Source organism: Marmota marmota, unplaced genomic scaffold (assembly GCF_001458135.2).
Source record: "Marmota marmota marmota unplaced genomic scaffold, marMar, whole genome shotgun sequence".
Classification (NCBI taxonomy): Eukaryota; Metazoa; Chordata; class Mammalia; order Rodentia; family Sciuridae; genus Marmota; species Marmota marmota.
Window position 1 is genome coordinate 45,274,838 of NW_025999842.1, and position 27,773 is coordinate 45,302,610.

The 27,773-nt window shown below is 34.0% G+C and overlaps 1 protein-coding gene across 20 annotated transcripts in view; it reads right to left on the minus strand.

Moving 5' to 3' along the window:
* The window catches only part of Ptprk (protein tyrosine phosphatase receptor type K), a 536,216-nt gene that overhangs the window by 78,764 nt on the left and 429,679 nt on the right, over positions 1-27,773 (minus strand). For all 20 annotated transcript variants that reach the window (XM_048798085.1, XM_048798091.1, XM_048798079.1 and 17 more), the window contains 2 exons: positions 18,544-18,817; positions 15,166-15,202 (listed from right to left, as the gene is read on the minus strand). In XM_048798085.1, coding sequence (XP_048654042.1) covers positions 15,166-15,202; positions 18,544-18,817 — 311 coding nt within the window. The remainder of the gene's footprint in view (positions 1-15,165; positions 15,203-18,543; positions 18,818-27,773) is intronic.

Consider the following 27,773-nt stretch of genomic DNA (forward strand, 5'->3'; position numbering starts at 1 on the left):
CAAATACAAAAACAATCAAGACAATTCATTGCATCTCACTAATAATCATGGAATGAAATTTAAAAAAAAACAATAACAAGATAACTAGAAACCATTTTAATACATGGATAATACATGGAGACTTTTGATCAAGGAATGGGTCATAGAAGAAATCAGGGGAAAAAATTTTAAAATCCTTAGAACAAATGAGAACAGATATACAACATATCAAAATCTCCGGGATACTATGAAGGCTGTTCTACGAGGAAAGTTTATAGCATTGAGTGTCTACAAAAAAAATAAAATAGAAACAGAATCTAAATGAATAATCTAATGTTAGATATCAAGGTCCTATTAAAGCAAGAATAAACTAATTTCAAAATCAGTAGACTACGTGAAATAAAGATCAGAGCTGAAACTAGTGACTTTGAGAATAAAAAAACATACAAAGGATCAATGTAACAAATAGTTGCTTCTTTGAAAAGTTAACAAAAAAGATTGATAAACCATTAGCTCAAATAAATAAAAGAAAGAGAGAAGACACAAATCAACAAAATTAAAGTTGAAAAGGGGATATTTCCACAGACATATCTGAAATCTAGGGGATCATTATGAACTATTTTGAAAATACAGTTCAATATTTCATATTAAACATATATTTCAATGAAGTGGAAATGCTAGAAGATATTAACAAGTTCCTAGACACACATGTCCTATACAAACTGAAACAAAAGGATATAGAAAACCTAAAACAGACTAATGTCAAACAACAAAACTGAGGCAGTAAATACATCTTCCAACAAAGAAAAGCCTAGAACCAGATGGATTCTCAGCTGAATTCTACAGATCTTTAAAGAATAACTAATGCAATTCTTTTCAAATTATTCTATGAAGTAGAAAGGAAAACAAATTCTTTTTATGAAGCAAGTATCATCTAGACCCCAAACCAAACAAAGACAATCAAGAATAGAAAACTGCAGACCAATATCCCGATAATAAACATAGATGTAAAAATCCTTAATAAAATCCCAGCAATATGCATTCAATAATACATTATGAAGGTCCCATGCCACAATAAAGTTTGCTTCATTCCAGGACACAAGGTTAGTTCAACATACACAAATTAATAAATGTAATTCACCACATAAATAGAATTAAGGTTAAAAAAAATCATGTGATCATCTCAACAGATACAGAAAAGCTTTTGACAAAATCCAGCTCCTGATCATGTTAAGACACTGAAGAAAATTGAGGTAAAAGAAAGTTACCTCAATATCAGAAAGGGTATGTATACAACAAACACAAAGCCAACATCATACTAAATGGAGGAAACAAAACAAAACAAATCAGTATCCTTTTAAGTAATGTGTTCTCTCTTAATGCAAACTGACATTATCTTGTGTTCCATAGGGTATCCAGAGTAATCCTTAAAAGCACACAGGAAATCATGATTCTCTGTTTCAATGCTCCAGTGGCTTTCCTTTACACTTAAAGCCAATTGCAAAAACTCTCTACAATAGTTTACAAGGCTTTTGTGATCTTTACTATTCCTAGAATATCCAAAGTTTGTTCCTTTTATTTTGTAAGCTTTTCAGGCAGTATATATAATGGGTTTTATTTCTTTATTTCATTTAAGTCCCAGCTCAAACATCACTTCAGAGACTTTAGAGAGGATTTATCTGAAATCCTATCAGAATTAGCTTTACTCAGGGAATTCACTTGACACTACATCATAATATTCTGTTTTTTTTTCATTGAATATGTCAACAATTTTAAACTCCTTTGATTATTTGTGCATGCACATTGTCTGTCTCCCCCTCTGAAACACAAGCTCCTTCAGAGAAGTGGCATGCTTAGTTCAGTACTCTAATTCTGTCACCAAGAATCATGACTGGTATAAGCAGTGTTTACAATTTTCCTGTTGAATTATGAATGAATGCATTCAGGGAGATCCTCACGTAACTTGTTAGCTTCGACCTTTCTGTTTTTTGATTATGCCAGTCACATTGCTAAAAGTTCAAATGACTTTATAAGACAGAATAGAATTCTTCACTTCCCAGACACGTCCATAAAAAAATCACTACTCTTTTTCAAAACTCCCTTTACTAGGATACCTATAGAACACTTACATTACATACACAATTTTTACTGTACTTTTTTTTTTTTAGACTTTGATTCTTTTCTCACTTTATTTCAGTGTGAAGAATTGGAGCATAAGCTTCTAAAAGTCAAGGACTTTAAGACTTCTCAAAGACCAGGAAGTCATTTGCTTCCTTTATTTACATGAATGACAATATTCTTTAGGGGAAGGAGATATAAATTTACCAACTTTTAAAACTATTTTCCTTATGGTGAATTATTAATATGAGAAACTATGGTGAAAATTAATATGAGAAAAAAGTAAAATTAGAAACTTATGCAAAAAGTTTCTCTATTTTGGCAATTCTAAGCCTGCAGAAAAATTTGGGGTTGGGGAAATGCAAAAATAGAGAATGAATTTCTATTCTAATTAGTAATTCATATTGTTTTTAAAGCACATAAACATAAGATGTAGTAGTTAAAAAAAAAAAGAAAACTGAATTTTTTTTTTTCTTTTCCTAGTACTGGGGATGGAATCCAGTGTGTTCCACTACTGTGCTACATTACCAGTTCCTTTTTTATTTTATTGAGACCAGGTCTAACTAAATTGTCCAGGCTGATCTCTAAGCTCTGAACCTAAGCCTTCTGAATCTCTAGGATTATAGGTGTGCACCACTATGCCTGATTGAAAACTGATATATCTTCAGGGCAATGAAAAGAAGAGTAATTCCAAATTATTCTTCTGAATAATATTCTGAATTAACAACTACTATTAACAATTGAATCTGAATAACAATTTCATCAGTTTGAAACAGATATAGGGAGAGTTTCACCTCTAACCTTGTAAACTTTATCATCCCTCCAGAGAGTTCATTCTGATAAAAAATTTCTAAGTAATAAGTAACATGACCACTCAGACTAGAATCCACTCTGGAAATATTACATTTTTATTCTCTAGTTTTTCAAATGCAAAGAGTTACCGTAGTTTTGGAAATAAGTTGAAAAACTTCATTAGTTGTTAATTTGTTAGTATTTTTCTCTATATTAAAAAAGAAATTGTAATGCTAAAGGCTTTGACAGACCCAAGGAAATACTGGCTCCTAACAAAGGTTAGTTCCAAGTCATGTACCACTGATTAAAGTTTTATTAAAATTGTACTTGGGCTGAGCATAGTGGCCCATACCTATAATCCCAGAGGTTTGGGAGGCTGATGCAGGAGGATCTTGAGTTCAAAGCCAGCCTCAACGAAAGCGAGGTGCTAAGCAACTCAGTGAGACCTTGTCTCTAAATAAAATACAAAATAGGGCTAGGGAGGTTACTCAGTGGTCGAGTGCCCCTGAGTTCAATCTCTGGTTTCCCCCNTTATTTATTTATTTATTTTTTGGAATTGGGGATTGAACCCAGTGGCTCTCAAACACTAAATCCTATCTCCAGCCCCCTTTGATTTTTTTTTTTTTTAAATTTTGAAATAGGGTCTCACTAAGTGCTTAGGGCATCATAAGTTGTTGAGGCTGGCTTTGAACTTGTGATCCTCCTGCCTCAGCCTTCTGGGTCAAGAGAGGAGACATAAGAGTTGTACTGAAGTTCAAGTTCACCAGGGTTTTGTGAGTATGGCTCCTACAACGAGGAAGCTACAACCAGAGCTTCTGTGGTTTTACAGTAACTTCTTGACAGATTTAGTATTCCTTTTCTTCTCATGTTTGTTATTTTGAATGTCTGTCACTTAAAAAACCATTTGCAGCCATATGTACACTCAGAGAAAAGGACACCAATGAAGAGTTGAGAAAATAGCATGAGATATTTAAGATAAAATTATGATTATGAAGAAAATTATTTTTAAAAAATGTACTCTTTATCTAGTAGTTAGGGAATAGACAGCAAAAAATAGAAGAATAAATGAATTAAGCATTACTGGTGTTTTATGATTTACAAACAAACTTTTTAATACTGACTTTTTTTTCTTAATATTGTAATACATGGTAAAAATGCCTATTAGCACTAAAGTCAAGATTTGTTTCTTAGTCTTATTACAGAGAATTATTCAGTATCTTGGTTCTTATTAATATTTGCTTGCTTTACTTTGAGAATAATTTTGTGTAAATGAGTGCATGACTCTATAAATGGTTATTTATACATTGAGAAAATTTAATTTAATTTTTTATTTTTTATGTAAAATTGCAGAATGCATTACAATTCATATTACACATATAGAGCACAATTTTTCGTATCTCTGGTTGTATACAAAGTATATTCACACCAATTCCTGTTTTCATACATGTACTTGGATAATGAAATAATATGAGAAAAGCTTCCAAACATGAGGAATGAATTGAAAAACCAAATTCAAGAAGCTTACAGGATGACAAATGTACAAACTCACAACAGATCCACACCAAGGCACATGAAAATGCTCAACATACAGAATAAGAAGAGAATAGTAAAAGCCATGAGAGAAAATTTTAAGTGACACAATATGCTAAATATTACAGAGAAAGGTAAAATAAAATTTCAATTGAAATAGATCTCTTATTAGTTTAATGTGAATGAAGCATATTTCTAGGGAAATACTTTTGAAAATACTTTGAGTACATTTATTATACTTTATATAATATTTGCATGATTCAGTACTTTTATATCTAACCATAGATATAAACAATTACTTATTCAACAATTTTCTTATGAAAATAAAGGTACCACTGTATAAAATGCTTTACAACAACATGGCATAAGATGCTTAGCTTCTGACTTACAAATAACTATGTTCATTTATGAATATATGTTGAATAAGAACAATGTTAAATATTATACATGAAAATAAAAGGCAAACTAGTATCAGACAATCTAAAATTATTATCTTTCAGTGGAGAAACCTGAGTCTGAGTCTAAAGATGTTAAGCATGCAAATTATACAAGGTTCCAATCTCATACCAAAAAAAAAATTTAAGGTTCTAGTTTCATCTCGTATTTTTCCTCTTCCAGATCTAGAATTAGCCACTTCTTAAAGAAGCCCCAGTTAATTTTATTGAATAATGGTATTTAGATACCAAAATATGAATACTAGGGGTGTTTACTATTATTATGGTATCATTTTCCCCAGGCCCTCTCAGTGAACTGAGTTATGAACTGAGTTTTGAGACACACACAACACACCTTCAATTTTTTTCTCTGTCCTTCTCTGGGTGTATGTGTATGTGTTTGTATGTGTGTGTGTGTGTGTGTGTGTTACCTCTGCCCTCTCTGCTGTTATTTACACCCTGAGTGGTTGTACTCCTCACTCCACCTAGACTCAGTCATCCTACACATGAACAAATTTCTACATGGATGTTCATCTACCTAGACTAATGGTATTCGACATACTGCAGGGTTGCCTTCCTGGATTGACATCTTCACACAACTCAAATTTGTTCTCCCCCACCCAAAGCTTTTCACCTTATTGGGTTTCCAATACCCACACCAGGTGTTTCCCCCACATAAACACCCTTCTTCCCAAGCTTGGGTTCTGATTCTCCATGCTTCAGTTTACCCTTCTTGGACTCCAAAGCCCCAGTAGCCCAGCTCCACATGTAGAGACTTGCTCCTCCTGGAACAAACTCAGACTACCCAGACTGGGCTATGTTACCCATGTTGGTGACATAAATTTGATCAGTCTCTGATACTATGCCAAGTGCTGCTCTGTGAAATTGCCTCCCTCACATGCACATGCTCTGACCTGCTCTATGGACTTGAAGCTTCTACCCATTCCAGCTGTGGTTTTGCCCATGCTCTGCTCTACCTTGTGGTTTGGGGATGAACTGTGTAGGACATGTGGGAAGAGAAAAGGCTGGGGAAGAAGGGGAAGAATCTGCACCAGGCTTTCAAATAGTTTCCCCCACTTTCTACTACCTTCCTGCATCCATCTAACATATTAAGAGGATTTTTTTTATACACCAAATATTACATACAGCCAGAATTTAGCTGCCATCCTTTCAAAAACTCCCAGTGAGTCACTGTCGCCTTTGCAGTACAGTTGGAATTCAAGGCCTTGTCAAACAGGAATATAAACTTTCTAGTCTTTTCTTCCTTAACATTAACATAAGTGAGACTTACTATACTATTAAAGTATTATTCTTTTGATATAAGATGATATATTTTCCAGTCCTCAAACTTTTGTTCTACCTAATTACTTCTTTCTTGAATTATCTTGCCTTTCATTTCCAACTGACAAAATAACATCCATCTTTCAAAGTACAATTTAATATGCTACTTACTCCATAAAATCCTTCTCTTAGCTTCCTAACCATAAGTAATTATGAATATTAACAATGAAAATAATGAGAAGGAGTTATAATAGACATTTATTGAAAATGTCTCACATGTAAGGTACTTTACTAGAAAGTTAATATCTATTATTTTTGGTCTTACATCAATCCTTAAAATTAATTATGTTCAATCCCATTTCCATTGTACATTATCTTTAGTGAACAGTGGGTTATAAAGTTTATTTTCATAAAAAATCCACAGATTCCAATTTTTAAAGACAATACTCACACAATACTTAAAAAGAACTCATTAAAGAATGAGAAAAATATATGTAAAATAACAGCAAAAACTGAAAATAAATATTTTAAGTTAAAAATGATCTACAGCTTACACATATAAATAAACTAACCCTATGATATTTAGTTAAATTCTTAAAATTTAGTGACTGAAAATTTAAGTAATGAGTAGACAGATGCCTTTTTTTTTTCCCCTATCCATTTCTACCCATTCATTATTTGGCAATACAGAATTTTTTATTGGTGTCCTTATGTTTTATTTTTCTTTCTCTCCATCTTCTTCATATTCTCAAGTCTTTACCTTTCACTTGAGGGTTGCCTCAGCATTTCTTCCATTGCTTGTGGCATTCCTAAACCCTGGCTGCTTTGCCTACAGGATCCATCAGTTGGTACCTAGGCCTGCTGGTACTGAAGTAATCCTGGAGTCAGTGTGAGCAAAGTGGAGTATGTGATCTTTCTTTTACTTTCTTTACTATTTTTTCACTTAACTTGATGCTCATTCTAACTGAAATATGATTTGGGGATGACCTGCACATGCCTCAGTGAGGCTTTTTCTGTGTTTTTTTCCCTCTCTTTTTAATTTCACTGGTGTCCAGCTTTGGTTCTGTAATAGCTGAGTAAGAAAAATACAACAAGAATAGCTTAAAGTTGTTCCCAACAGTTACTCTTTCTATCTTGTCTTAATTTTCTGTTCAATAGTATTTTTATGTATCACCACAATTCACAAACTATATGTCAGTTTGATTTTTCTGTCATTATATTTTCTCATATGTGGAATATGTCCTCACAGAATTGTACTTACCTATTCAGATAAGAGTCTGAAAACTCGATTTGCATATACATTGGTTGTTAAAAGACAGGTAAAAATAGGTAGTGGGAAGACAAAGTTGCTTCATGATTCACAAAGACTAAGTGAAGCAATAAACTGAGGCGCAAATGAGTACATGATTCTAAAGGCAAATGACAAATAAAATAAGAATTGCTTTTCAGAATGTTTTAAATCACCAACAAGCCCATATTCTTTAGTCAGAGCAAGCTTAGAGAAGGTCTCAATCCATGAATGAGTAGCCTGTACCAACCCCCATCAACAAATGAGGGTCTTTAAATTACTTATATTCCTCCTTTCCCTAGAATCAATAATGATTAATATTTAATCACTTTTCAAATATATGGTTTTCTACTTTCTGTTTATATGTATAACATTTGTGGTTCTCCCCAATTTCTTTTTTTTTAACCTATATCTTGGGAACTTTTATATAGATATCATTCAGAAAATGTTAACCAGGAGGCCCAAGACTGATATTCATACCCTTGGGTGTTATAAGGGAAATTGGATTTGGAGAGGGTTCCCATCGTCACATAACAGGTAAGAGTTGATTACTGGCCCTAAATTGTGCAAACAAAGTGGCTCATGCAGAAACATGCTTTCCTTTTGGGAAGTAAAAAATATCAGTACATATTAAGCAAAGGATGTCTATGTGACTAGCACTCAATAAAAACCTTCTACACTAAATCTTAAACTAGCTTCCCTGATTGATAAACATTTCATTTGTGTTGCCCTAATTCAATCCTGGAGAAATTAAGAATGTTCTGTGGCCCCTTGGAAATTCCTTGCTGGTCTCTTCTGAACTTTGGTCATGTGAATTTTCCCCTTGCTGATTTTGCTTTTATTGTTTATGTATTGTTTTATTGTATTATTATTATTGTTATGTATTGTTTACTGTATTATTTTATTGATTATGCTTTTATTGTATCATTCATAGCCATGAAAATCACTCATAGATATGACTAGAAATCCTAGGTAATCACCAAACCCAGGGGTAGTCTCAGGAACTCCTGATATATATATATATATATATATATATATATATATAGATGATATATTTAAACTGTCATACATCTATATAGAAACTGCACACAACTTTTTTCTTTCATGAGGCATTTTATTTCTTTTTTTAATAAATGGAAAAATAAAGAGTATATTCTTTTGTGTCTAGCTTCTTTCATTCAAATGTTTATTTTTTCATGTATGTTATGTGTATAATTATAGATGTTTATATTCTCTGCTTTAGAGCATTGCATTGTGTGAATATACTCAATCAATTTAACAAGTATACTAATGACTATTGTTGGGAGCTTCCAGATTGTGGCTTTTGCAAATACTGCTGCTATAAGCTCTGATGAAAAGGTGGTCTTATGTGGAACTAATCATTTTTTTAAGAAGGGCACAGTTTTTGTTTCCTACTAAGAAATGTCTGACATCATGAAGTATTCTACATTTGTCAAAATAAGGTAACCACATATGTGTGGGTACGGTTCTGGATTTTCTCTTTCATTGGTCAGATTATTTATTCTTGTCCTAATAGTACACTGTCTGAATTACTATAACTTTACAATAGGATTTGATGTCATCCAGAAACCTTATTTTTTATTTTATTTTTTTTTAGTATTTCCATGAATTCTGTTGGTCCTCTACATTTCCATTTTAATTTCAGAATCAGACTTTCCATTTAAAAAAGAAATTAGATTTCTGATTGTTTTTAATCTATAGATTCATATAGGAGAAAATGACATTTTACCAATACTGGGCCATCTAATCCATGAACTTGGCATACCTCTCTTTTTTGTTTTATTTCTTTCAATGACATTTTGTATTTTTCAGTGTAGAAGTATTATATATTTCTTATTAGGTTTATTCTTACTTCAGTTTTATTTAGACACATTTATATTGAAAATAATTATTGCCAATAAGCTATTGATTTTTAACCTTAATTATAAAATCATCAAACTTCATGAATTATTTTCTGAAATGGATTATCACTTACTTCCCCTGGATTTTATCAATTTGCTATTACCCCAGTCTTCCCCAAGTATTTGATTATACAGTTATTATTTCTTTTAGAAACTGTCCTTTATGAAGTCAATAGTGATAACTTGATCATCTTAAGCATTAATGCCATCCTTCCTGTAGTATAGACTGAGCCATAAACATAAGGTATCTCCAATGGGCTTCTCAGGAAAGAATGGTAACAAGTCAAGGTCATTTCATGAAGCAATTTAATTTCAAAAACTATAAAAATGCTTGAGTTGTCCTTAATTATTTATGCTAAAAAATGAGTATTTATAGGTAGAGTTAATAGAAACTCTTTCAGTCACCACCTGATACTCCATGGCTTATCTGGAAGTAGGTAGCAAGGATAAACTGAGAACCATTTAACCCTCTTTCCCTATACCATTCTTCCATTTGCTATGCATTATGTGAACAGGTGAGTTTATTTTTCTTATTTGTCCCTATACCCTAGCATCTTATTATTATGACTCTAACAGAAATAATCAGAAGCATAATATTCCACATGCAAACACTAATCTACCTGATTTTAAATTAAAAAACAAATTATTTAACTTCCAGTTAGTTTAGGGATGGGCTCAAGAGTGAGCATAATCTTTTAAAGTTTCTTCAGCTCATAGTCTTTTCTGCTTTGGTGGGCAGGATATTTTTCTGCAAACAAGATGGGAAGAAAGTCTACTTACTCTAACAATAGGGGTAGAAAGATAGGTCCTAGTGTCTTTTTTTGTAGTGAGTTAAGAAGAAATCATTAGACACAGATTATTCCAGATATGTAGTAGGTATGGGATAACTGGTACCAACTTTAAGAATAATTCAAAGTATTATAAAAAGAAGGTTGGAAAGAGCACAAATGATAACCCCTTTTCATTTCTAGCTCTAATGTTATGTTTAAGAACCATAAAAGATATTCAGAGTTCTTATTTTGAGTATAAAATTTAAACACATCTAATGAAGTCAAAGAGGTTCTACTTTAATAAAACGATACATTCTTGTGCCACTGAGTTATATTCATTCATATGGCATTTTATAGAATTTCAATCTTTTATCATAATGATTACATCCAGAATCTATGTCTTAAGAAGTCATAGTTAGATTTCCTTTGGACCCTCTGCTCTGATACATCACACTCTTTAATTCTGATTAAATCAGTAGAATAAGCCCTTCGTATTGAAATGTGCACAGCAGGAAAGGAAAGAAGCTACAGAATAGGATATATTTATAAGAATAGCAGTGATCAAGTTGAAGAGAGGATTTCAGCTAAACTATCTTTGTATTTATCCTAACAAGTAGCCATTTGAATGAATAAGAAATCATTGATTGCCACTGAATTCACAAGAAAACTCATTTGAATAAAAATGATACAGAGACAGATTAGGATTAAATTCAATTTATTTTACTTTACTTTATAAAGTATATTTCTAATCAACTATGTTCTACATAGAATAAAACTGAATCTCAACTTTGGGGAAAAAAGTATTCTATGCTAGAAGGCAAAATATATATCATGATATTAACGTACATTTAAATAAACAAAAAAAGCCACTCTAGTTCTATATTAATTTGTCCTAACACATCATAAACTGTGGTAATGCTTTTAGAATTTCAGATAGGACTGTGACTAAACCTGAAACATCAATCCTAAGCTTAGTTTAAATTCTAACTGAAGATTCAACAAATATTTGTTATACTCATATGACTCTCATCCTGTACTTGTTCTTGTCACACAATGATGTACAAGACAATCACATAATCATACCATGATGTATAGGACAGCAATAAATTTAGCAAATTTAAGAATATGAGAAAAAGCAGGACACTACTACATATGGTTTGAAAAAGTTGGTGTGGTGAAAGGCTACTATAAACCAGAATATCTTCAATATTCAAAATGCAACTCCAGCATTTTCAGGCCACCTGGTTCTTTTCAACAAAGTTGACCTGGACAGGAAGCTGAAAAAGTGTCCAAGATCCTTCACTCACACCCAGTGCTGTGCTGGTGGGACCAGGTCAGGGTCTAACTGATGGGCAAATGAAACACAAAACATGCCATGGGAATCCTACAGGATATTTCTACATAGTGTGTTTGGCCCAGGGAATCCTGGGCAGGGATGTCCTGCTCTTTGGCAGGGGTGCAAGAAGTAAAGACACATGTTATCCATGGAGGGACACCTACAACCATGCCATCAAGGACAGCCTTCCAAACCTCATATATTTCCTGTGCACTAGGTGTTGCTTCTACCTATGGTCATGCTGTTTTTAACGTTTGATTAGTTTTTATTTTTGTTAATTGAAAAATACTTACCTACTCTTGTGTTGATATATATGCACATTTATAATAGTAAAATTCCCACATTTTATATGTGTGATTTGACATATTTTTTCTAACATAGAAACTTTTAATAATTGAGGTGGTCATTTACCAGAGGGCTTCCTCATGTTTTCTTTATGGTCAATGTGATTATGCTCTTTTGACTATTAAGTGTGTCTTCAAAGTGCCATCTCAGAAAATTTTTATTTTTATATTGAAAAATTTCATACCAACGCTTGATCATACCTGGCTGGTCTTATCTTAAAAGGTAGTCAGGCAATATATTGATCATACTTTATAAATGTATTTTCTCATAAGTAAATAAAACAAAGTTGAATATTTAGAGCAGAAAATACATTAGATATAGGCAGAAACATTGAAAGAATGAATAAAAGCATCTTAGTTTTGGGGCTGGGGTTGTGGCTCAGCAGTAGAGTGCTCACCTAGCGTGTGTGAGGCCCTGGCTTTGATCCTCAGCACCACATAAAAATAAATAAATAAATAAATAAATAAATAAGTAAATAAATGAAATAAAGGTATTTAAAAAATCATCTTAGTTTTTCCCTAAGCAATTTCTATCATGAAAGTTGAGTAAGTTTAGCATTTGTACAAATTTCTTTTATAATGGAATAACATAAATTATGTCTTCCTGAAGTAAGGTAAAATGTCAATTGTGATGATGATAAACAGTTAACACAAGTGTAATATTTACAAAACTTCACAGTACAGCAACCTTCCTCTCTGTTGTTGTGAAGAACATGTTCCAAGACCTCCAATAGTTGCCTAAAGACAGTTTTAAACTCTCTCTTTACTGTTATTTTTTTAAACTCTGCCTACATATCTCTAATAATGTTTAATTTATAAACTGGGTACAGTAAGAAATTAACAATAATTATAATAAAATACAATAATTGGAAGCTTCACTATTCTTGTAGTTTGGGGCCCTATTAAATAAAATCAGGTTTACCTGAACACAAGGCACTGCAATACAACAAAAATTGATCCAACTTCCGTGCAATTGCACAGAAGATGGAAGGAGACCCTCATCATTACACAGAATACATGTATGACGATGTGAGGAAAAAAAAAGTGTGTCACATTAGATTAGGTAGAAAGAAGTGATGGGAGGGGAGGGGAGAGGAAGAGGGGAAAGGAAGAACAGCAGAATAAAATAGACATTATTATTGCTGTGTGTATATATGTGACTACATGACCAATGTGATTCTGCAACCTGTACACTCAGAAAAATGAGAAATTATATCCCATCTGGATTAAAATGTATAATATGTCAAGATTATTGTACTGCCATGTGTAACTAATTAAAACAAATAAAAAATTATTTAAAAAATTGATCCAATAACATCAGGGTCTACTAAATGACTAATGGTTGGGTAGTAAATTCTATGTGGTACACTGGACAAAGAGATGATGAAGTCCTGGGCAGGACAGAACAGGGCAATGTGAGATTTTATCATGCTGCTCAGAATGGCACACAATTTAAAACTTAATTATTGCTACTTCTGAAATTTTTCATTTAATATTTGAGGGTGTGGTTGACTGTCAGTAACTTAAGAAGCAGAAGCAAAATCTCAGGTAAGAAGAGACTGCTGTATAAGTTATTTTTAACCTCAATAAAAATAAGGGGTAAGTACTCTTATTTTGGGAATAAGACCTTATATACTTTGCCCAGTGCTAAAGAATTACGAAGGGACAAATTGAGGTGTAAACCCAGATAGTCTAAGTCCAGTGTCCTTTCTCTGCTCACTGTACCATCCTGTCAACTGAAATAACTACCACAAAAAAAAAAAAAAAAAAAAAAAAAAACTTTCTTTCTTACTAAGTTTCTGGCAAATATTCTATGCCATGTAGTAAGATTAATTTCCATGATCTCAAGTTGCAATCTAAATACCATATAGTATTTGTCAGCATGCTTTTATTTGTATTCAGAGAGGGACAAAACGATAGTTAACCAGGTCATTCGAAAGCAAACTGAGTAAGAAAATTTGAAATGCTACAAGCATTTATAACTTTCTTTTCTGAGTTCTAGAAATGCAGTATTACCCTATTTAAAGAAGTTTTTTAGAGGCTGATGCAAGACCTCTTTACATCACTAGCTCTACTTTAAATCTGGAGAGCACAGGTGATACATACTTAATGTCTTCCACCATTAACCTGTAAAAATTTCTGCTCTAACTCCTGATCTATAAGCTACCTTTTAAAAAATAAAACATAATTCTTATGTACTGCATTCCCCTCAATAATATTCTTCTCTTCACTTTTTAAAAAAGCTTACTTATTTTTTAAAAAACTATCATGAGGAATCAGTATTTGAATTGAACAAGTATGTTTATTTTTTCTTCTGTGAAGCTTCTTTATTCTCATGAGTCAAGGGAAAAAATCTATATTGCCTTTACAAATCAAGAGTAAAACACAAATGCTAATTGAGAAGATTGATGATTAGATGGAGAAAAATGATAAAAGGAAAGATACCAGTACCCACAGAATATGGCTATTCATTTTAGCCCCCAAAGAATCCACTGCTGCTTATGAATGTGGGTCTAATACTAATTCTGGCAACGATCTATCCAGAGGACAACCCTCTGAGGAGCCCCTGGCTGCAGGCAGACAGCTTTTTATTATTTCTCTTGCTAGAACACATGAAGAAGTAGCTATCTCTCCCTTGTGGGCACAATCAAATAACTCTTAAATGAAGGACTATAAACGGAGATGAGGAGATCCCCCTCCCCACTTTGAACTCTAAACACTCATTCAAGGACAACAGTATTTTTTCCTCACAAAGAAAGTAGGCAACTGAGTCATAATAGGTAGGGTCAGCAGGAACTGTGTTGTGGTGATTACCTATCATGTACACAATCTCTGAATATTAGTGGAATTTAAAAAAGAAAATTAATCTTTAATTCAAATGTACTACTGATGAAAATATGGCGCAATTTCCACATTTAAACTTTTATATATGTATGAATTAATTAGCTTTGTTCTTTTTCATTGTGATCCTTGATCACAGAAAGTTACAGTGGTTTTTAAACAAGTGACTTGCTATTTTTCAACTGCTATTACTTAGTTTTTTTCTAATGCATTGCTTGATCAGCCACGCAAGATCTTTCAGGTACTAAATGGCAGAAATAAGTCCTTCTGAGGTTTTATAAATCCTTTCTATTCTCATTACAAGATTCCTTTAGTCAAGTATTAGAGGATGGGATGTAGCACACCATTCTGTGTTAAAGACACCCAAGTGAGTCAGAGAACTTGGCTGGCGATTTAACTGGGTCCTACTACAAATACTCAGTAATAGAAATGCCACATTTAATTAGCCTGAAGCAGGGAACAAAGCTGTTTTGCTTTAGAAAGGTGGTGAATAGATTTTAAAACAGAAGAAGAAAAAGCAAACCTCTTACCTTTTGTAGCAATTCGTACACACTGGGTTTTAGTTTCCTGGTGGAGTAAAAATTAAAAAAAAAAAATCAATGTATAGGTAATGATGCCTGTTTCATAAACTATAACTAATCCCAAGATCAATGCATGGTCATAAAATAGGATTACACAGAAATGCAATATTGATACTCTCGGATCTACTCAGTGACTTTCTTAATGATCTTGTTTATCCTTTAGGGTTTAGGATGTGTGCCAGAGGTACCTGGTAGGCAAAATAGTGGTTACATGGAATTTTAAGAATTTTTTTTTGTTGGAGAATTACAAGATTAATACATTTCTTGTTTCTTGATATATTTTCTCAGATAATTGTTCAAAATGTAATATGCAAGCTTTAAGAAAATATCCAATATTTTCTAAAGATGTCAGTAACTATTTTCACCTTCTAACAAAGCAGGCTAGCTTGTTCAGGACAAGGAGGGTAGAATTCTATTTGCATTTATTTTTGATTCTAAAGCCATCATAAAGGCAAATATAAATATTGCATAACTAATGTAATTTAGAACAAAATATAAATTTAATTTCTACCTGATGGTGGTAGACTCAGATAAAAACTAAATGTTACATACTCTTTCTTGGATCATAGCATGACTAAAGAGCTAAGAGATAGTAGTTAGGAAGGTAATCAAAACATTGCATCACAGTTGCAGTATCATTTATCTGTTCTTTCTTTTAATGTGGCTGTTAGGTTAGGAGTTAAATTTTTTTTTTCAATATAGATTATTTTCTACCTCTTGCCACACAATAGGGTAGAGAAAGCAGAAGCAAAAAAATGAAGTGACAGAGTGATTATTATATTTTTAACACTGTGGGGGTGGTAATAGGAGATGCATGTCCCTGTAAGCTAGTTCAGGGTTCATGCCTCACTTCCCCAAAACTTAGTTCAGTTGGTGTCTATCTTTGAATGTCTAGGTTTGAAAATGTGTCAAAGCTAGGGATCAGAAGGCTATCTGAATGCAACATGATCTGACTACAACTGTCTTGGCCATCATTGCCATATATTCCCCATCAGATGTCCTAGTATACATCACACCCTATAGTAGGATAAGGTCATTAAGATGGCTGAGTATATTGTGCTATCCACTGACACCTAGACTGTTTAGCAATGTTGCACATATTAGTAGTATTTGAAGAAGCCCAGGTTGACTTTTTCAAATATTCCAGTTGGACATTGTCCATTTATTTTTCTAGCGTAGTGTGTAAGAACCATCCTCCTTCCTTGGGGTGTGTTATCTTACCATCTTACTCCTGCTCAAGACACCCTTCTATCTAAGTTCCTAATAAATTTCATTCTGTGCAATGTTGTGTCTCTTCTCTTTCTTCAGTCTCTCAGTCTCATCTGCCTAGTCGCAGGTTCTCCCACATGGGAAGTGGAGTTTTTCTTAAACAAGCGATTTCTTTTTAAGATGCATTTACAACATCATCTTGAGAAGTTCCACATGTTGATGAGGCAATTTATCATTTCATCATAAGTGTTTACTTTGAAATTAAAATAGAATGCTGATGAGAGAATTAGGAATCAAATAAAAGAACTGTGTACTTTTATTATTTAATTTTGACCCTTGACCTTCATAGTAAACTGTAAGAGAACTTTTCATATTCCTATAAAGCCCAAGGGGATTCTGATTTCCTAAAAGCAAACTCTGTTGACTCTCCTTAGGCATTACCAGCCTCTGTTGGTAGGAGTCACATCCATTTTAAAATTCATTGCCAAAAAAGATTGTGAAATACACTCTTGCTAGTCTGAACTTTGATTTAACCATAGTGTAGTAGATATATCAGAAGAGAAAATTCATATCAAAGCCTTTAAACTGTGCCAAAGAAAATTTTTTATAAGTAACAAACATTCATTAACACTCTTCTCATGCAACACACCAAGTAACAAAAGTTAATTTGGAAATCCTCACCTCTTTAAAGAAAATCCAAACAAAGAACTAGGTTTGCTCTCTTTGTGCTACTTAATACACAAAATGTATTGACAACTCTCATACTGTTCTTTTTGGAGCATCCTGGTTACACCAGTGCATAGGAGCAATGTGTATACAGGAAGCGGGCATTAGATTAGTTTCTGAAGTCTCCCACCTATGTAGAAGCGAACCAGAAGAAGAGAACATCTTCTACCATGAATATCCTCTGTCTTTGGAGAACATTTCAGAAAAGGCTGTGGTATTTTACTTTGCCATAAACTATATACCAACCATATTTGTAAAAAGAAAGATAACACTTTCATTCAAAAGCAGCTAATCAATACCCAAGTTTTCATGGCCCCTGCGGAAATGCAAATGGGAAAAATCTTCCAATTAAACTATTCCAAGACATAATATGACTGATTTAATTAGATATCATATATTTCACATCATGTCCCAGGTGCCCACATTGGGGACTCAATTATACAAAACTGGCAATTTCTTAGAGAGCTACAAGTCCATCAGAATGTCATTATTCAAATGTACTTTAAATTATGGAAGTTTCTATTCTTGATGATTTTTTTTCTATCCCTCTCTGCCAAAATATAAACAAGTAAAAATAAAATAAGTTTTAGGAAAGAAAATTTTTTTCTAAGAGAACAGCAGCAAGGGGCACAAAAGGCCAGGTTGTTTCTCCACATATGGAACCACAGGCAGTTTCTAATGTCCTGTTGTGTTTTCCTCTTCAATATTCATTTGGGATCAGCAGCAGTGTTCAAAAACAACTGTGTCCAAAATGGAAAAAAGAGGGGCCGTCAGGGAAACAGAGAGCAGACTTGTGTAATGGCACAGCATCCAGCCATTGCCAGGCAGCCTTCTGTTAAGTTCTGTCAGCTATACCGCAGGCATCCTATTACTTTGTAATCAGAGGATTGTTACTTGTTATTTACTATTTGGCTTGTACCCCCTGAAAAGTTTATAAGGGTCTATTAGCCTGCTGTGGAACGTGCATTCTGTTTATCCTGCGGTAAATTTAATCTTTTGAAGTGTGCCACTACTGAGCAAGGAAGGCAGAACAATGCTTGAAATTTAATGGGGGTGGAGTCCCGGCAGCAGCACACCCACCTTTTCAAATCATTTTACTCACAATTGCCATTATGGGCTTTCCTGAAGAAGGCCCAAGCAGAAGTAGTTACTAGGAAACAGGAATCCTGTGAAAAGTAACTGGCATGCAGCCTCAGCCCTCTTCAGTCAGCCCCAAACTGCATACTGTTGGCAACAGAAACTACACCCCTACACATTGATTTTCTCTTCTTGCTTTCTTTTATTTTTATGCTTTTCTTGACAAACGTTACTGAGTATTTATAAAATGTGGCTCTAGCTTTTCTAACCCTAACCCTTTGAGCAATGAAAAATCAAACCTCAGAGGAGGCTCACCTTCTCCACACTGCTCATTGCCTGGAAATAGATGTTGTATCCTTTGCGTGGAGCCAATGGAGGGTTCCAGAAGCCTTGATAGGTCCGATTGTCACCCACAGTGAATGGAGCAGGTTCAGGTAGATTCCCAGGGGGTAATTCCGCAGCAAAGTAATAGGGTGCTCCCCCGCTCATGGCGTTTTGGTAAGTGACAGGAACCTGGTAGCACTCCATGGCCCCAGCTTCTCTTTTCGTTCGATGTGGGTGCAGCTCTTCCACAACAATTTGGTAAGCACTTTTGGGAAAAGAGCAACAGTACACTCTTAGAAATTTGAGATATTAAGTTGGTGTTTTGTTTTTTTAAAGAACAGGAGGTATGAACGTAAACATGCCACATCTGAAAGTGTGTAAACTCTGCTTTAACCCATTGCATTCTTGGTATCATCTATTTTGCAATAAAACAGCATTTCTCATGCATTCTGCTCCCCTTACCAGCAGAGTTTGTAAGGAGCTGAAAAAGAAGTAAGAACCATCATCACCACAGAACTCTTCACATTCTTGAATACTGAGAGACAAGATACTTTAATAAGGAAACTGACATTAACCAGAGTCACATCAAAGATTGAATTCTTTGTCTGATATTTTTAAATGTTTAAAGTTAACATTTTCTCTTGAAATGAAACTACAGAAGGCCCAGCTCCAAGGCCCAACAGAATGACAGCCTCAGGGTGGAACTGGAAGCACCCGTGTTGCAGTTGTCACAGCCTTGGAGACAGAATGTGCTGACAGGCTTCCCCACCTCTTGACCTTGCCACGGCATCTACATTGGCTCAGAGCTACTCAGATCTAAAGTACAAGTGACATGCGGCAATACCAGCACAGATGGACAGAAATCTGTCCTCACTACTGAAATAGACCGCCTCCCTCTTCTGGAGTTGTTAATAATAAAACGTTACAAATTGCAGAAACAGATGGCATTTGGCCTATTAAAGCGCTAACCTGAACCTTCTAATACCTTTCTTGAACGTCTTGAAACTTTTCTACATTAGCTGTTATTTCACAGAGGAAAGAAAAGAAAAATAATGTAACTTTAAATTAAGATCTCCCTGATCCCTAATGATTCTCTTTTTTTTTTTGGGGGGGGGGGTGAGTTTATGAAACTGGTTTACTAATACAATTCTTCCTTTGTAGAAAATTCCTTAGGGGGAAAATGTTTATATAAAAGACATACAGGAAACTTGACATTATTAAAATATCTAATGAATTATTAATATGTTTAAAAGAAATATATATAAAAATTACTGAGAATTCTAAGAAAATGCATTGCAGTAGTTTGTGTAAATTCAGTATAAATAACTGTGTGTAGGGTTGCATGTTGAATCATAAGAGATTAGGCAATTATTCCTTTTATTCCTTCTGTAGGGAAAACAGTCACTGTTCTATGGATCTTCGGCAGGAATATTTTCTTTAACAGACTCCTATAAAAAGAAAGAAAGGAAGAGATTGGAGGAAGAGAGGGAAAAAGAAAGAGAGTATGCACACACTGAATCTGCATGTCAAAAAATTAAAACATTTTAGAATCTAGTATGAAATTTCAGATTATATATATATACATATATACACTTAGTATTTACATAAATATAAATATGAACTCTGCTATACCTACAACCAAAAGGCCTTCATAGATTAAAAGTAAGGATTAAATTGTAATTTATACACATTTTTTCTCCCTAATTACTAAATTTCCAAGTTTTCATAAAAATGTTGCGAGATAGTGGAAGGCTGGGATCTATCTCCTTAGCTATCGAAAGATGACAGAAATTATATTAGTGCCAGAAATTGTGGTTTGAGCAAGTGACTGAGGCAGAAGTCTATGCTATTTCAAATTACATGTACTGCATCACTCTCTGTACCTCTGCCAAGTTGGGTCACTAAGCTTGTAGGAATGCTATTGACAAGATGCATGCTCTCTGAGGTGTCCATGGAGCAGGCACTTGTCAGTTTTAAAATACAGGAAACATGTAAGCATAGCCCCAGAGAATGAAAAAAGGAATAATCACAGTCGACGTATGCTATGTTAAGCAATCTAGCCCTTTTCTTGTTTATTTTAATTTATAATTCATATTTATGTGTTATATCTTTGTAGACCCTATAGGTTCATCTACACATACTTATAAACTCACACATGCATACTCCCTAGGCAACTCTAACCTTATATTCTTGTCCTAAAGAACAATAATGATAATTACCTATCCATGCTAATAATTCAATCTCCTCCTCAAAAAATACAGTTCTCTTGAATTATCCCATACATCCAGAGAAACCAAGAAAATCTCCTTAATATTCAATCTCATCTAATTCTATTAAATTGACATTGATTCCACATTTCAAACCAGGATACTTTGTGCCAGAGAGCTCCAGATTTATTAGGAGCAAAGCAAAATGCCAGTGCTGGAGATGAGGGAAGGATCAAAAAGGATCTGCTCTATGGGAAAGAACCTTGCATATGATTCCATAGAAGATAAAAATCAACACCTTGAACTTTCAGATTTGGTACAATTTCCAATTAAATGAAAGAGAAATTACTTCCATTTTATATAAGATTAAGAAAACTATTTTTAAACATACATACACTCAACGAACCTGGATTTTAATCCTGCTATGCATATTTTATTTACAAATTTATTCATTTTTTTCTTTGAATGGCCATGGAAGAAATGAAGCGTTACGTTTTTTGTTACAATTGGGAAACTAAGACAAAGAGAAATTCAGCTCCCATTAAAACTTATGCTATGAGTCTTATATTCTTTGTTGTTTTATACTATACAGTTATGAACTGAATTTTGTGCCCTCCCAAAAGTTACATTTAAAACCCTAACTTCCCAGTGTGATGATATTTGGAGACGGGGTCTGTGGAAAGTAATTTGGTTAAGATGAGAGGCCCTCATCAAGAACCGAATCTTCCAGTATCTGATCATAGACTTTCCAGTCTTTAGAACTGTGAGAACTAATATACATATAAAAAGGCTTAAGAAAACTGGCTTCCAAGCATATTTTCTAAAATATTCTTTTTGCAGTGATTGACATCAGACAGAAAGCTACATGGAGACAGCTAGATCTTTTTATCTCATTCCCTCCCACTTTACCACACCCTCCTACCAGGACAAATGTCTTCATGTTATCATACTCAGCTCAGTTTCTGGGTATTTTTCAACCTTGACTATACTTAACTCCACAAACTGATACAATAGCCATCACATTTTATATTCAAGTGTGGTTTCATATAGGATAATGGGCATTTAAATAAGAATTTGTAGAATGAATAAATTGCTTTTGCTTTTTGTGTTGATGTTTTTGCTTACTTAGGACATATCCAAATCACTCTTTTTCTTTCTGCATGAAAGTGCTTGTTTTGCTTCAAAAAGCCTGAACACTATTTGAATAATGGATTTCCTCAATTAGCTTTCTTCCAGTGACTTTACATCCACTCCTTCATTCATTCACTCAATAATTATATTAGTTCCACATAGGCACTTAAGATAGAGCGGTGAACCAAAGTCCCAGCTGTCTTGGACATTATATTTGCTTTTCTTTTTTGAAATTTTTAGAGTCCTATTTTTAGAATGCTTTCTAACCCTCTTAAGTTCGATGCAATTTACAATAAAAACAAAACCCAAAATATCTACTTTCTTTAAAACCATCTCTACTTACAAACCTGTAATTGTCCCTGGTAAACATTTAAAGTGACTTGAGAAAGCCACACAGAAGCAGATTTTTGGAGTCATCTTAAATTGCCTTCCATATTTCCTTCATCCCTTATACCCAAACAAGCTGAAATTGATTTCACTTTATCTTCTATAATATAATCCAGAAATACCCATTTCCAGTTTAAAAACTGAGGTTCACATCTGTGTGTCGTACTGCTCTTTCCTTTACAAACCCTCTCAGCAGGATACCTGATAAAAATACAGAAAAAAATAAAAACTATCTTTCCATGTAATGATACTGCTGAAAATTTTCTAGTGGCATTTTACTGTCATCAGTTGGGCTCAGCCTTCAATCAGCTCCTTCGAGACCTATCACTTTGTACAAACCTATTTCTATCATTCTTCATGCACATTGAGAAGGCCTGTGTATGATCTGCAGAGAGATGGACTGTAATTATGGCAACTTCTTAAAAAAATGCTTACTTGAAGCAAAAAGTAGCAATAAAAATAATCAAAAGTCACTATCGGGAGAAATCTCATTCAACTTGAGATGAAACTGCAAACAGAATTACAAAGTTCATGCTTAAAAGAAACTGTCTTTTCTTCATCATTCAGTTTCAGAGAGTGTGCTCCAAAAACATATTTCCACTTTTGAAAGTCTGCTTTTATCCTTGTTATCTTCTAATTTATCAATACAAATTGATTAAAGGATAGAGAATAATGAGAAATCAAATTAAAAGTGATTTGACTGATGACATGAAATGGGCCCGTGCTTTTTCATTGTTATGGTTGTGTAATTATTTAATGGTACTTAACTTTAGCTAGATCTAAATAGTATTACTCAGTATTCTAGCAATTACACATATTTCAAGGCCACCTTAATATGTTTATTCATTCCGCCCTTACTTCATATATTCCTCATTCCTTTGAAGTGATTTTTAAAAATATTATTACAATTAAGTTAAAATTAATATACCAGCAGTATGAAGCATTATTCAATACTCAAATTGTGATTGCTTTATATTTAAAAACTAAAAATGTCAGTAACTACTATATTCAAATTTGATTGGTTATAGTAATATTTAGTTTTGGGGAACACCAAATAATGATTTCTCATTATACAATTTCCCCTCAGTTTCAAAAGTATAAGAAAAGATGAAGGGATTTTGCTATTAGCTTAAAAAGAGATTATATAAAAAACACTGTCTTTCCCTGATTTAATGATTAAAAATGTCGAGCTAACCCCCATATTACCTGTAATATACTGTCATGGATTTAAATTTTTTTTTTTTTAGTTGTAGATGGACACGATATTTTTTTTCTTTCTTTCTCCCTGTCTCTCTCTTTCTCTCCCCTCCCTCCCTCTCTCTCTCTCTCTTTCTCTCCTCCCTCCCTTCCTTCCTTCCTTCCTTCCTTCTTTCCTGCCTTCCTTCCTTCCTTCCTTCCTTTTGATGTGGTGCTGAGGATTGAATACAGTACCTCATATATGCCAGGCAATCACTCTACCACTGAGCCACAACTCCAGCCCTGTCATAGATTTTTAAAACACATTACTAAAAAAATTCTCTTTGAATATGTTTAGCGTTTTATGTTATGCAACCCTTTGGTGGTATCAAGATAATAAATTATACAGTGGTACATAAATTTTCTCATATCTACCAAAAATCTTCCTTAAAGCTTCAAGGGAAGTTCACTAGCTTCAATGTTTTACTCTTCCTCTTGTAAACAGACTTTCCAAGATCCCACAGAATACAAAATTGGATTATCATTTCCTTACTGTCCACATTCAGTTGATCAGGAGAGTGGAAGTTTAATTTAAAGTTAAAGATTAACCAGGGATGCCTGGTTACCACCATATTCCCTGCTCTCCACCTTAAACACATAACCTACTTCTCTATGACTTCCCTGTATATATAGAGGAATTATTAATTACTGAATTATTAGTTACTAAAATGGCAAAGCTCAAAATCCTGGCATTAGTTTTAACAAGTCTCATCTCACATTATGAAGATGCATCTTCATAATGCCTTTTAATGTACCATTTCTTTCCCTTCTCTTCACTTCTATTATTTCACATGTCAAATCTGTACTATTTATTCTGGGGTTAATATCTTACCACACCCATGGGCTTATATATCTGTTCATTTTCCAATAAATATCATCCATTGAAAACTGGTGTGACCAGTGGCACCTCAACACACTATACACACTGCTGAGGTTTTCCTCCTCCCTCTTCATCTAGCTTTTCTGCTTCCCCACAAAGCATTCTCTCACTAGTTCACTCCTCAGTACTCAGTCTGCCAAAGCCCATAGGTAATATTTGAGGTGGAGGTAGTTGAATGACATAGACATAGGGTTCATAAAAATATGGGATGCTTTTTCAACCTAAGAAACTGACACCAATTACCTGACCTCAACCCACTGATCAGAACCTCTAAGGTATCCCCAGAAATTCTGGGACTTTAAAAAAGTCAAAAAATCCCTTTCTTAATAAAGTTTATTGCTTATATCATGAACATGGGACATAACACATACTATTGAGTATTATACTGTCATAAATTCTTCAGATGTATGTCTTTTCTTTAATATATTATAAATTCATTAAAGAAATCATTTTTCATATTTATAATATCCCCATTTATTCACTAAATATTTATTAGGCACCTGTTACAAGCCACAAATTATTGTTAGCACTCAGTTTGCAATAAAGAACACAGTAGTGAAAGTATATGCTTACATTTTAGTGGAAAGATATAAATAAAATACATAAATAAAACAAAAAATACATAATATGTCAGGAAGAGATAAGTGCTCAGAAGAAGGTAAAGCAAGATAAGGGAAACAGGAAATGATGGGAGTGGAGAGTGTTATTTTGTAGGGAGTGTTAAGAAAGACCTATGTGATAAAATGGTCTTTGAGCAGAAACTTGATAGAAGAGGAAATTTCAGTTATGTGATTATATATATTTCTTATTTCCTCCTACATAACATATTGCTCAAAAACTCTGTGGCTCAAAGCAACAAACATTTATTAGCTCATAGTACCTGGGGGTCAGGAATTCAAGAGTGGCTTTGCTAGGTGGGGCTCAAGGTTTTTCACATGGTCAGAATGAAGCTGTTGGCTGGGGTTGCTGTCATCTAAAGGCTGGTAAGATTTACCAGAAAGGGCACACCTCCTTCTACTTGCTGGCAGAAACAATTTTACCTACTATGATTTTACAGTATATGCATGAAATTAAAATAACCTTTATTTGATTCATCTTAGTTCCTGGGCTCTTTATGCACAGAAAATGACAAAGAAAGAATATTTGAGGGGTTTATTTTGTCCCTGCCTCCTTCTTCTCTCTCTTTGCTTCTTGGCCTCATTTAGATGAGCAGCTTTTCTCTACCGTCTGTCCTACCACAGGCCTCAAAACAATGGAGCCAAGTGAGAATGGACTGAAACCTTTGAAACCATAAAATGAGTGTTTCCTCCTTTAAGTTGATTTTCTCAGGTATTTTGTCATAGTAATGGAAAGGTGACTAACACAGTAACCAAGTGACCCAAGGAAGGTCACTAACATATGTAGTTTGAATGGATCACATCTATGGTTAGATATGTATTTTTGTTATGCCATCACTTGACTTTTTAGACAATTTTTTTCCTAATTGAAGAGAAACGGTGGTTTGAATTCTATTTAATGACTCTATATCCTAATTACCTCACTTTTAAAAATGTGGTCTTTAAAAAATATGATCCTTAAATGAAAAATTAGAGTTTACCCAGGAAATAAATTAACCTTAGATTGGGTATCTTCTTGATAATTTATCATAGGTACAGCTTATAATTGAAAAATTCTGAAATAAAATGCACATTCATTTATTACACCTTTTAATAAACTGAGTTATCAGAGGAACTTGTCTGTATTTTTACAATATTCTACTGTTTACAGAAAAAATTAAAAAGTTATGTATTCCACAAAATCGATTTGAAATGTAACACATATTCATTTTGAATGAATAAAAGAGCAATGATTGTCAAGTGATGACAGTTTTAAGTCTAGATTTCAGAGAGGTTGTAAGGAGAGGCAACACAGTAGTTGTGTCAGGCAGTGACTTTTCATCTTTAGAATGATCATGAAATTAAAAAATGAGTTTTACTACAACCAACTGGCAGAACCAACTTGCCAGGATCACCTCACATGTGTGGCTTATCGACACAGCTAGGCAGGCTTACTGGGTGACAGAAGGTCTGTGTGCCTGGTGCTACTGAGTGCTGTGTTGTCCAGAAAGAGGAGTTTCCATGGCAAATCTGTCATTTCTTCTATCCACACCATGATGTCCTAGAGATAAATTATCCTTCCTTCCATAGGAAGAGTGTACATTTTTTATTTGGGGTATTAATGCTACAATTTCAAATTCCTGGGTAATTTCTTTTTCCCCTCTGCTACTACTTCTAAAATAAAAGCTACCATCATCTCTCATTTAAGGTCTGTACCCTATTTTCCTTCCTTCCAAGACTCATACATACTCCCTAACTAGGACCTTATGCAAGAACCACCCATTGCTTGTGTGCAGCTCCCATTGCTCCTGTCTTGGGGGTCCATTAGCTCTATTCACTGGGACCATTCCAGGCTTTAGCCTGCATTCTCTATGTACCTATAAGAGTGATCTTTCTAAAATATAAAAGAGCACTTGGTGATGTTTGCTTACAGACCTGGGGCCATCTTCAGCTTTCAGTCTGGCACTATATAGACTCTCCTTCTGGCTCCTGCTTATCTCTTGAGCAGTGGCTGTCTCCTTCCCATATACCCTTCACTGCCAATGACTGAACTTCTTGCAGTACTTGAACTCACCTAGCTATGTCACATGTGCCATCATTTGCTTTGCAATCACTTGGAAGGCCCACCATCCCTTCTCTTCTCAGTAACCTCCCCACTTTATTTAAAATGACCCTTGGACTGCCTTATGTCTCCCTCTCCTTCAAAACCCAGCACGAGTACCACATTTTCTTTTTTTTTTCTTAGAGCATTATATTTATACATAATATCTGGGTTCACTGGACAAAATAAACACATACAAAGAATTTGTTTTCAGCCCCTATTTCCCTCCTTTTCTTCCTTCCTTCCCACCCTTGTTCTCCCTCTTCTCCTCTATCTTCCTATCACTTCTTTATTTATTTATTCATGATTGGTATTTCCCACATGTACATAGAGGTGGAATTATTTTTGGTACATCTATATATGTAACATGGTATTGTTAAATTAATTGCATATTCCTATCCCTTTCCCTTCTTCCATTCCTCCCTCATGTTCTTTTTTTTTTATTCCAATGATCTACCTTATATATTTATGATATTCTATACCTTCCTTTGCCTTCTCTTCCTTCTTTCCCTTACTTTGCTCTAGTTTCCACACATGAGAGAAAACATAAGACCTTGATTTTTCCAAGTCTGGCTTATTTTACTTAGCATGATTTTCTTCATTTCTATCCACTTACAAGCAAATGCCATTATTTCATTCTTTTTTTATGACTGAGTGAAACTCCATTTATATATATATATATA